Source organism: Protomyctophum parallelum, assembly GCF_964188405.1.
Source record: "Protomyctophum parallelum genome assembly, chromosome: 16".
Taxonomy (NCBI): Eukaryota; Metazoa; Chordata; class Actinopteri; order Myctophiformes; family Myctophidae; genus Protomyctophum; species Protomyctophum parallelum.
Genome location: NC_139711.1, coordinates 20,307,731 through 20,320,274, shown reverse-complemented (window position 1 = coordinate 20,320,274; position 12,544 = coordinate 20,307,731). Strand labels below are relative to the sequence as shown.

The window sequence follows — 12,544 nt, the reverse complement described above, 5'->3', positions numbered from 1 at the left end:
AAGTCAAGAGGGAAAACAACCAGTCATCCCTTAATGTCCACGCGAGATATAGTCTGAGAGAGAGAGAGAATCGAACCAGCGCATGTTCCTTAGTCACATTGGAATCAGAATAATGATGATTGACAATGTAAAAAAAACAGTGGTTTTCGATTTTGTTCATGTCGAGGACCCTCAACCTAACACGTATTATCCCCGCGGACGCCCGTTTGAAAAGATATGCCAGGGACCCCCATAAGAGAAGTTGATTTGTTTAGGCTCTAGCAGTGATTGTCATTATACGGACACCATGTATTGGCATTTCCAATCCCTGGGACCCCAATTTATAGTGTAAAATATTTTAGTCTTTTAGTTTCTTCTCTTCTCCACAAGTCCCTCCCTAACATTTCAGTGTTGTTTTTCTTATGTTGACAAAAAGTATCAATATATTTAGTATTAACCCATTCTGACCCATTCGGGCACCCATTTTGGTGTTGGCATCATGTTATGCTTTAGCTATTGAAAAATAGCAGATCTACAAGCTCATAGCGCGCCACCGAGTGGCGTGCTACGATCTTGTAGGTCTGCTATTTTTGAAAAATCGAAGAACGACTGACATTTTTTAGAATCTGATCTCAGGTCAGAATGGGTCAATCAGACCAGTGTGTGTCCAGTGGAAACCTCGTATGAATCTGATCTCAGGTCAGAATGGGTTAATTAGTATCTTAGTCATCATAAATTATTTGTTATTTAGTATTTATTCAGTTTTCGTCAGTGAAAAAAGGTAGTCGGCGAACATTTCTCGTTGTAGTAGTAGTCGACGGAATGAACACTGTGGGCTTCCTGGCAGAAATCAGGTGGGAGTCACAGAAAACACATTTTCTGTGGAAAGAGGTGATTCTATAGCTCTCCGACGACTACAGCAGGTCACGTATGAATTGCTGACCTTGACGCATGGAGCTATTGACTATACTAAATTAGAAGAATGCACAACTCGGGGCTTATGGTTCACGGACAAAGGGACCTAACAGTCAATCTATGCGGACAGCATACAGTAGCATGCAAGTCAAAATAGAGGCTGAGGCAGTTAATGCTGTGAATGCGTCCGAATACAAATTAAAGCTACTATAAGCAATAATATGTCAACATTTGAATTACCTTTTTTTTTTTTATTCAGACAGCCAGCAATGGGTCCCAACGCTCCCAAAATAAATGGAGTCTCTGTGGGCTATCTAGGGGCCGCAATCTGCATTCAAAGATTTTCCTAGAAGCTTTGTCATTGGTCGATTTGCCTGTCTGCTTCCTGATTGGTTAGTCATTACGACCGGGTTTTTTCTTTTTTTCGACCAATGACAAAGCTTCTAGGAACATCTTTGATGTGTCACAGCTCTAGACTACATTTTTTGGGAGTGTTCTACCCATTGCATTGTCTGAATAAAAAAAAAAGGTCATTAAAAATGTCACATATTATTGCTTATAGCAGCTTTAAGTCAGAACGTCTATTTCATTGGTACTGTATATAAAATCCCAGTCCTTTTCTCCAGTTGGCTGTCATCATGGAAAAACATTTTGTTTTGTACAAAATGATTAAAGTTTTGGCAGGATGAATTCACCTGCTCAAATATTACACCACACTGGCACAGGAATGCAAAGCGTCTGTGTTTCAATGTGCGTGCGTGCTGTACACCATCAGTGCAAGCAAGGTCCCTCAATCTGCATTCCGCACTATTCCCATTTCCCCAGATCCAGATGTGTCTGTCTCATCTTTCATTAGCAGAGCTCACCATCAAAAGCGTAGCTCGACACACATCACTCCCCTGGCTGTGTGTGTGAAGATCTGGCCAGGAGGACCCGCAATTCTTCACTCTCCAGGAATTAGCGGGAATGCCCAGAGGGGCCAATTTAAAATGTATACTGTGGGTATCATATGAAGATTTCCCCCCCCCCAAAACAAATCGGTGTGATTTCCACTGCAATAGCAAAAGGTTGCTATTTTCTTGTACGACTAAATATATACTGTTGTGCTTAAGTGGTTACAAGCCCAATTGGGTGAGTGAAAAATAAGAACCCCTCCCCCCTTTTAAATGACTAAATAACAGTATTTTAGTTTTTTATTTTATTTTAGGCATTCCTCCACAGCAGAGATAGTAGATATGTTAGCCTACAAGTCACAGTTAAACATGTCTTAAGGAGCACAGGGGAATTGGGGCTAGACATCCCCAACAAACCCCTCAGTCCCTGGGACTATAGAACGTGTATCACACTTTGAGGAATTAAGCACATTATTCATTTGACCTTGTTTTCTCTCTCCCTCTCTCTCCCTCCCTCGACAGCCCAGCACCCATTTTCATCGTCAGTGTCCTTTGATGTCTGCAAATAAATTGGTTTGTAAAAAAAAATACAAAAATAATAATAAATCCCCGCAAACTGCTTTGTTAGCGTTTAAATGCAACGTGGTTATAAATCACTTCCAAAACATCCTCATGGTGCCGACTGCTGAGACACAGCAGTCACTTATAGTTACTATTCATAACCAAGACCACTTTGAACCATATAGACATAAAGACGTAGATGCCTCCTCCGACTCTGGGGCGTCTGCAGGGACGTGCACACAAAGGGGGCTTCAGCCCCTGCCCTTTTACCCGTCTGTAAAACAACTGCCCTTTTACCCGTCTGTAAAACAACTGCCCTTTTACCCGTCTGTAAAACAACTGCCCTTTTACCCGTCTGTAAAACAACTGCCCTTTTACCCGTCTGTAAAACAACTGCCCTTTTACCCGTCTGTAAAACAACTGCCCTTTTACCCGTCTGTAAAACAACTGCCCTTTTACCCGTCTGTAAAACAACTGCCCTTTTACCCGTCTGTAAAACAACTGCCCTTTTACCCGTCTGTAAAACAACTGCCCTTTCCAGACCACGAATTTACTATTCTGAAAGAAACGCAAATGCCACTCCTTTCCATGCCATACTGGAAGGCAGCATTCAGGAGAATTGCTTTTTTTCCCCGAAGTCCCCTTGAACTAATTTGTTTCAAAATCCATGTCGTTACACCGCATCTCCAGTAGCTATAAAGAGTGCAGGTTTGAGCCTCGAAAATAGCTCTCAACGCGTCGCAGTGCGACGCGTTGAAAGCTTGTAGATCTGCTATTTTCGATTATCTTAGCGGGATTTCAGCTCGGGAAGGCTCATAAGAGGCAGCCGAGGTGAGGCGTCTGACCCACGGTGATTGGCCAGTAGTCACTTTGAGTAGCAGCGTGACAGTGTGACGGCGTGACCCAATTCCCAAATATGGCGGCCGCAAATCCGCGATACGGGTCTTTCCAATGAACTGCGGCGGCCAATTTTGTATCTATAGGTTTCTATATCCAGATGCTCTTGAATCAATGTTATTCTCTCCTTGCTCTCTTTTTCACTCTACTTCTTTTCATTCATCTTTTTTACGCCTTAAAAAAAAAAATCATTATCAACTGTTCTTATCATCTATGCTGCTGCATTGTCTGAACCAGAGTGTAGAGTAGGAGGAGAGTATAGCGACAAGCTTTGATCTCGCCACAAAGCGGGTGCCTATGGGCTATATAGTTCCAAACATTGCTCGTATGGCTGGAACTATCCCATTGAGATAGAATGAGCATTTCCGCATTACATTGTTACAATGGGAGTCAACGCTATATTACTCTGGTCTGAACGAAACCAAAATAACTTTTGGTTTGGCTGTGTTGATGATGTCACACTCACGTGCATGGCCAGAATGCTGCGGGGGATGAGTTCCCGGTACTGCCTGATGGTGAAGTGCCACGTCTTGATCCTCATCAGGTCGTCGAAGGCAAACTCTAGGATCAACCGACCCTCAGTACACACCTGACGCACGCACATGTGCAACGCACGCACGCGCGCACACACACACACACACACACACACACACACACACACACACACACACACACACACACACACACACACACACACACACTCACACACACACACACACACACACACAGGGAAACAAATATAGCAGAGTTGAGAGTTCATGGACACAGACAAACCTAGCCTACAGGAGAAACAGAGCAATATTTGTTTGGCTAGCTCTTTTGTCATGCCAGCTATTGTTGGTCAGTTTATGCACACAGCCCAGTACAGGCTTCCAAATATCGTTATGACGAATCTACATCGATACCCAACGTTTGTTATGATGATTGGTACTTGCAGAATGTTTATCTCACAACACAAGAACAACACAACGTTATACCACATTAATCGTGGCATCCCTAACTTAGACCTGTGTACTGTTTACTGTATATATACACCAATCCTCCTTGTGACAAAGTATGAATCCAAAGAACAAAGGAAATAAAAAGGGATCTGTCTTGTATTGACTTGATTTCAATCAAATGACTGGAAGTTTATTTTTTTGTGTTCGGTTTTGTTCAAGCCAAGGACTTATTAAGTTAGGACGTACTAGACTTGTACGTGCCCGTCGGCCACCGGCCTACTTGAGAGCGATGCAACTTGGGAACCTAATAATACCCGTTGTCAACTTGTCACAGCACCTGTTTTAACTGTCTGTCTGCTGTATCCCACATGGAGATCTCTGCAAACTGACTGAAAAGTGGAGTGGTTAAGTAATCAATTTGCAGGTGTGGAGTTGCCATGGCAATCAATTGGCTGAGGCAGAGGCTGGAAATTGCACAGGTGAGGGGATTTAGGCTGATTAGGCCCACTGGCAGAGCCTGACCAGAGCCTTTTGTGGTGGTTCTGGAGAACTGTGGGTCCGACCGACTCGATCCCGGGCACTGTACTCCCTGTGGGGGTGTGGAACGTGTGTGTCGAATGTGAAGTCGGTACGGCAAACGGTTCTCGAGTTACGTGCATTACAACCGTACACGCACGCACGCACGCACGCACGCAGAGACGTGGCGCATTTATAGTAGGATAGCAGAGGGCAGTGATTCCCAAACTTTTTAGCGCAAAACCCAAAAGAGAAATTAGATGTTTGCTCGTTACCCCAAAGTAGTGACAATAGCAGATCCACAAGCTCACAACACGGAGAGCCTTCACACCACGTTGTGAGCTTGTAGATCTGCTATTTTATATAAAAAAATAGCAGATAAAAAAAGATATAAAAAAATGGCGATACTTCATATACATAAATACTACTGTAGCTATCATGAATAATACGTAAGCTACGAACAATAGCAGTGGAATATATCTATATAATGAAACTACGCATATATACTATATAGTGCTATGTCTACATAAAATGCTCTCTAAGTTACATAAGTTGAGGGCTTGTGCTACAGCAAGTACTACGGGCCAAGATGGAGTCTGAAGAGGTGGGTTTTCAGACTACGGCGGAAGAGTGCAGGGTTGGGAGTGAGTCTGCAGTTCTGATTATAATGGGACGTGCATTCCATAGTTTTGGAGCCAGAAGGGAGAAGAGTTTTGGATGCGTGGAGCATTTATTGTCCCGGGGTATTTAGTGACCAGACGTGCAAGATATAGGGGTTGTGTGGGCAGCGACCGGGAGCCATGAGTGGAGGGAGCGGAGAAGGGGGGAGGATGTGTGAGAATTTTGTCTGGTTGAAGACCAGGCGAGCTGCGGCATTTTGGATCAATTGGAGAGGCTTAAGTGTGCACGCCGGTAGGCCAGTAAGGAGGGAGTTATAATAGTCAAGTTTTTTTTACATGACTGCATCTCTGGATAAGCGGAGCTGGGCTGACTCCTGGGTGAGGAAGGGTCTAATTCATCGAATGTTACAGAGCAAACCTATACAGGATCGAGTGACAGATGTAATGTGTGCTTTATTACTTGCGCAAGCAGAGCGCGCATGTACTGTGGTCGGCTGCGTATGTATATATGTAGGCCTGTAGAAAAAAGCATGCAGGAATACGGATGTGTATATTACAGGAAACTCCCGTTATACTTTCCAACAAACTCCGGTAAACTCCCGAATTGTACCATCACGCCTGTATATTACCGTATATTACTGTATATGCCCGCTAAACATGAGGTTTACAGGCAAATCTAGTGCCCATAAATGCCTGTTAACTCCTCTTTTCTCTTAGGGATGCACGATTAATCGGTAGCATAATCGGAAGAGGCCATATCGGCCATAAAAATGATAATAATACAGATTATTTAATCGGTTTTCACCAGCAAAATAATGTATAAAAATGAAAGACAATTCTACATTGAATTAGTGTAGCCTACTGATCTCATTCATTCAGTTGTGAAAACAGATACTTGGAAAAGAGTATATCTCTGCTGTCCGGAGGAAACCTCATAACTCCAAAATGTTCATTTTTCAGCAAATTAAAAATATAAGTTTTTAAGGAAATTAATAAAACCTTATATTTTTTAAACGATGCAATACTGCCTCATCAAAGTTGGTGTTGTGACTTTAGATATATAAATGTCAGTTACTGGAGGCACGGTGGTACAGTCGGTAGTGCTGTCGCCTCACAGCTATAGAAGGTCCTGGGTTTGATTCCCGCGGGGTACGCTGTGGGCCGTGGGGGCGTGTTCCGTGTTCCGTCCTCCGCGTCATCAGTGCCCATACCTGAGGCGGGGTTGGCGAAAGGGCCTTTTTGTGTGGAGTTTGCATGTTCTCCCCGTGTCCCCTAGGGTAGGTACCCTCACAAAAACATGCAGTAATCCTGGTCTCTAAAACTACCTCCCACTGTCAGGTGAAAAGAAGCAGCTTGGACTCCTCATGCATAGGAGGAGGCATTAGGTCAGAATCATGAACCCCTAATTATTATTATTTTATTAATGTCGGAAAAAAGGGGAATATTGTGACCCATAAAAGAAAATGTCCACGACCCAAACACTGTTTTGGAACTATTTTAGTTTAGACATAGTCTTTGGACTGAAACTTCATTTAGTTTTAGTTATATTTTAGTCACCTGGAATGTTTTAGTGTTAGTCTAGTTTTAGTCGACTAAGTGTCATGCGATTTTAATCTACAGTTGATTTAGTCGATTAAAATGTATTTTGGCGTGCCTTGATGCCGTCGTAATGACTGATTTTGCACTTTTACACCTACTTTCAGCATGCAACCAAGTGTAGAATGACTTATACTGGATATCTTGTCCTAACATTTTAGTCTAGTTTTTATTTGTCGACGAAATTTTCAGTATATTGAGTCTTATAGTTTTAAGTCATCATAGCTTAGCTTTCATTCAGTTTCCATTTTCGTCAGTGAAAAAAAAGGTATAGTCGACGAACATCTTTCGTCTTAGTTTTATAGTCGACGAAAACAACACTGTTTTGGAAACAGCAGCGTGCGTATAGACTAGAGGACACCATGATGGTGAAACATCAGCGTGCCTACAGACTAGAGGACACCATGATGGTGAAACAGCAGCGTGCCTACAGACTAGAGGACACCATGATGGTGAAACAGCAGCGTGGGTACAGACTAGAGGACACCATGATGGTGAAACAGCAGCGTGCCTACAGACTAGAGGACACCATGATGGTGAAACAGCAGCGTGCCTACAGACTAGAGGACACCATGATGGTGAAACAGCAGCGTGCCTACAGACTAGAGGACACCATGATGGTGAAACAGCAGTGTGCGTACAGACTAGAGGACACCATGATGGTGAAACAGCAGCGTGCCTACAGACTAGAGGACACCATGATGGTGAAACAGCAGTGTGCGTACAGACTAGAGGACACCATGATGGTGAAACAGCAGCGTGCCTACAGACTAGAGGACACCATGATGGTGAAACAGCAGCGTGTCTACAGACTAGAGGACACCATGATGGTGAAACAGCAGCGTGCGTACAGACTAGAGGACACCATGATGGTGAAACAGCAGTGTGCGTACAGACTAGAGGACACCATGATGGTGAAACAGCAGTGTGCGTACAGACTAGAGGACACCATGATGGTGAAACAGCAGTGTGCCTACAGACTAGAGGACACCATGATGGTGAAACAGCAGCGTGTCTACAGACTAGAGGACACCATGATGGTGAAACAGCAGCGTGTGTATAGACTAGAGGACACCATGATGGTGAAACAGCAGTGTGCGTACAGACTAGAGGACACCATGATGGTGAAACAGCAGCGTGTCTACAGACTAGAGGACACCATGATGGTGAAACAGCAGCGTGCGTACAGACTAGAGGACACCATGATGGTGAAACAGCAGCGTGTGTACAGACTAGAGGACACCATGATGGTGAAACAGCAGCGTGGGTACAGACTAGAGGACACCATGATGGTGAAACAGCAGCGTGGGTACAGACTAGAGGACACCATGATGGTGAAACAGCAGTGTGCCTACAGACTAGAGGACACCATGATGGTGAAACAGCAGCGTGTCTACAGACTAGAGGACACCATGATGGTGAAACAGCAGCGTGGGTACAGACTAGAGGACACCATGATGGTGAAACAGCAGTGTGCGTACAGACTAGAGGACACCATGATGGTGAAACAGCAGCGTGTCTACAGACTAGAGGACACCATGATGGTGAAACAGCAGCGTGGGTACAGACTAGAGGACACCATGATGGTGAAACAGCAGTGTGCGTACAGACTAGAGGACACCACGATGGTGAAACAGCAGTGTGCCTACAGACTAGAGGACACCATGATGGTGAAACAGCAGCGTGTGTACAGACTAGAGGACACCATGATGGTGAAACAGCAGCGTGGGTACAGACTAGAGGACACCATGATGGTGAAACAGCAGCGTGGGTACAGACTAGAGGACACCATGATGGTGAAACAGCAGTGTGCCTACAGACTAGAGGACACCATGATGGTGAAACAGCAGCGTGTCTACAGACTAGAGGACACCATGATGGTGAAACAGCAGCGTGTCTACAGACTAGAGGACACCATGATGGTGAAACAGCAGTGTGCGTACAGACTAGAGGACACCATGATGGTGAAACAGCAGCGTGTCTACAGACTAGAGGACACCATGATGGTGAAACAGCAGCGTGCGTACAGACTAGAGGACACCACGATGGTGAAACAGCAGTGTGCGTACAGATATTTATAATATAATATTTCCTCCTGCCTGGCGTCATTCAGAGCATCTGTCCTTGGGCCTCACAGCCAAACCAGCTCCGTATATAAAATGAACAAAATAAATTTAATCTGGAGGAGGATGAGGGTGTTTTGACGACGCCAGAAACAAAAGAACTTCAGGTCAGAGAGAGTTGCCAATTAGGAGGAAAGGGAGAGAGAGAGAGAGAGAGAGAGAGAGAGAGAGAGAGAGAGAGAGAGAGAGAGAGAGAGAGAGAGAGAGAGAGAGAGAGAGAGGAAAGGAGAGAATTAGACAAAGAGAGAGAGAGAGAGAGAGAGATAGAGGGAAAAAAAACATATTTTTTTTGCCCCTTTAGCTGAATTCAGCACTTGCCGGGGCCCTTGCGCTTCTCCATGTTTCGTTGCTGTGACAACCAGAGAGAGAGAGAGAGAGAGAGTCAGACAGACCACCGACAGACAGACAGACAGAGTGAGACGGAGAGAGAGAGAGAGAGAGAGAGAGAGAGAGAGAGAGAGAGAGAGAGAGAGAGAGAGAGAGAGAGAGAGAGAGTAGAGAGAGATGGAGCGCATGAGACTGGGAAACGGATCACCAGATAGATGGAGAGAGCGAGGCCGAGAGAAAGCTAGAGAGAGAGAGAGAGAGAGAGAGAGAGAGAGAGAGGAGAGGGGGAGAAAAAAATCAGCTGATTAGTTGGCATGGCAACCGCAAAGATGTAATCCCAGCAGACACAGTCTAATCAATGCCCCCAGCGCAGATGGTCTCCTGAGGATCAACAAGAAAGAGGCTGGCGGGCATATACAGACCCCCCCCCCCCCCCCATCCCACTGCCCCCCACCATCCGTCCATCCATCCACCCGCCCGCCCCCAACCTAACCAAGTGAACCCCCCACCCCCCCATCCCACTGCCCCGCACCATCCGTCCATCCATCCACCCGCCCGCCCCCAACCTAACCAAGTGAACCCCCCACCCCCTAGTCACATGCTCCTCTGCTCACTCCAGCGTAGCTGCAAAAGACAAACAAACAAAAAAACAAACACGCAAACAAACAAACAAACAACATGCATGTACAAGAGGCAGCTTTTGCTCCCAAAGAATGCCTCCTCGGTACACTGGATATCTCGGCCCCTTGCATGCTTTCCTCCTGGCTAGCTGCTATCTCTGCTTTCAAATGCAGCTGTGCAAAATGTCTCGCAGGATATAAATGGGTTCATGGTGCAGTCTTAAATTAGTTCACCCCCATGGAAGTTGTATAGGTGTATATTTATATACTGTACGCACGCACGCACACATGCATGCACACGCACACTCACACCCACACACCGTAGTTAGTTTCCTTCTGAAATAAAGTGAGGTAGCCTATACATGTAGTAGTATAGACTGTAGGTACAGTTCCCTTCCAAAAACAAGTTAGGTACAGTTTACTTTACAAAATAAAGTTAAGTATATAATATACAGTTAGAGTTTACTTCCAAAATGAAGTTAGGTGTATATATATACACTATAGCATTTTTCAGATCAAGGACCCCTTATCCATATTGTATTTATGTTAAATGTGTTTCCCCAGACATTTTAACCCGCACATAAACCCTCAATACTTTGTACTTGACCTTTGGCTCGGTACTTGGTCTGCTCTTTTTCCCCTGTATACACACCAAACCTTTTCCCCCCGAAAATAGCCGATCTACAAGCCCACAACGCGTCACAGACGCATAGGTCTGCTCATTTCGGCCAAAGTGATTTGAGACATATCGAAAAAACCTGTGGTAGAATGTTTCATTATTTCACAAGAAGAATGTCCTTAGTGTGTAATGAATAAAGATGGACGTGAATGAGGGGAATTGAGTGTAAAGAGCAGATCCTAAGCAGTCGGCTAAAAGCCCCACACATCATATACACTCTACTGTTTAGGTGGAAATGAAGGCTTAAATTTACGTGCAGGTCATTGGCTTTGATGAGCTGTGGGCCCATGAGACCCCTTATTATTTTATCATGGAACAATTAGTGAAAGAAATAAGCATTTTTGTTGGATCCCCCTGAACCCCCCCCCCCCTCCCAGCAGAGAAATTAGTTAAATTACTGTATAGGGCTACTGTATGTTTAAAAGGTGGAACAATTTATTCTTTTTCATTTTCCAGACACGGCGGCCTATACACTGACTTAAACAGTATTGTGCCAACCACTGCACTCCTATTGATTCCTTTCTGTTTCGCTGTCTTTGCCTGTAGCTTTCCTGCTGTCATTTATACATTGTCCACTACAGTGTCTTGAAATTTTAACTGTGCTTTACCTGACAAGGGTATATTTGAAAGACAAAGAAGAGGTCCTGCACACTGTCAGACACTTGCCAAAAATAATTATCTTTATTTGGTCGACGTTTCGGTGGCTTAGACCTTCACCTGACAGACAATGTTGACAATTGTCTGTCCTGATGAAGGTCTAAGCGACCGAAACGTTGACCAAATAAGGAGCAATTATTTTTGGCAAGTGTCTGACAATGTGCGAGACCTCTTCTTTTTTGTCTTTCAAAGACTTTTGAAATAAGTTCACAACCCATAGAAACCGGGTTGCGAGTTGCGACCCACATATTCTGGGTCCCAATATGATATATTATTAGAGGAACGGCTCGATGGCACTTACACTATATATATATACACCGGTATATATATATATATATATATATATGTATATATATATAGCCTACCAATAAGACGCGCCCAGGCCTAAAGGGCGAGGTCACGTGCACGCATCTGCCTGGGTGACAGCAGACTGCTGGGCGAGTGCTGGCGCTTTGGCATGGGGGGGGGTCAGATCAACATATGGAATGAATTCTGTACTGGCCATATATGGAGTGTGTATTAAGTATACAGGGTTTGATGAGGTCAGATCAACATAATTATGGAATGTCAGTACAGGAAGGACGGGGTTGTGAAGGATCGACATATGGAATGTCAGAACAGGTCAGCTCCATATATGGAGCTCTAAGGGTTTGAGGTTTGAGGTCTGATGTAGAGTTGCTGTCCAGCTCCATATACAGTATGCAGATCTATGTGATGATCCAGTCTTCTCCATGTATGGTTATCCAGGGTTAGATGAGGTCAGTGTGGTGATCTTCATATATAGACGGCTATATATGGTGGCGTGACGTGTCACAAGGCGTGATGACACAAGGCATTACCATATATGGAGGTGTGATGTCACAAGGCATGACCATATATGGAGGCGTGACTAACACACTAACTAAACTAATAATGAGAGCGCAAAATCTCTCTTGGAAGAGCCACCAATCGACGTCTCTAATATACGGCAACCTTCCCCGTGTTTCTTCACTAGTCCGATCCAGAAGAACACAGTTTGCCGGCCACTGCCACAGAGCTGACAATGAGGTTATATCTTCCCTTCTTCTCTGGAACCCTAGCTGCCTCAAAGCAGACAATGCAGAGATATAGAAAACTGTCGTTCCCTGATGTCATCGCTATAGGAGGACACACGCATCAGTAGGCAGGAAGTGGGGATGGCATGTTGGTATGCGTTCAGGGAAGAGGACGACCCTGCCATG

At 44.7% G+C, this 12,544-nt stretch overlaps 1 protein-coding gene across 5 annotated transcripts in view; it reads right to left on the bottom strand.

Annotated features, from left to right (window-relative positions):
* ldb2a (LIM domain binding 2a) overlaps positions 1–12,544 on the bottom strand; it is a 133,903-nt gene that overhangs the window by 31,219 nt on the left and 90,140 nt on the right. For 4 of the 5 annotated variants that reach the window (XM_083785845.1, XM_083785846.1, XM_083785847.1 and 1 more), the window contains exon 4: positions 3,712–3,834. The exons of the other annotated variant lie outside the window; for it this stretch is intronic. In XM_083785845.1, the coding sequence (XP_083641971.1) occupies positions 3,712–3,834 (123 nt within the window). The remainder of the gene's footprint in view (positions 1–3,711; positions 3,835–12,544) is intronic. 5 annotated transcript variants of the gene reach the window in all.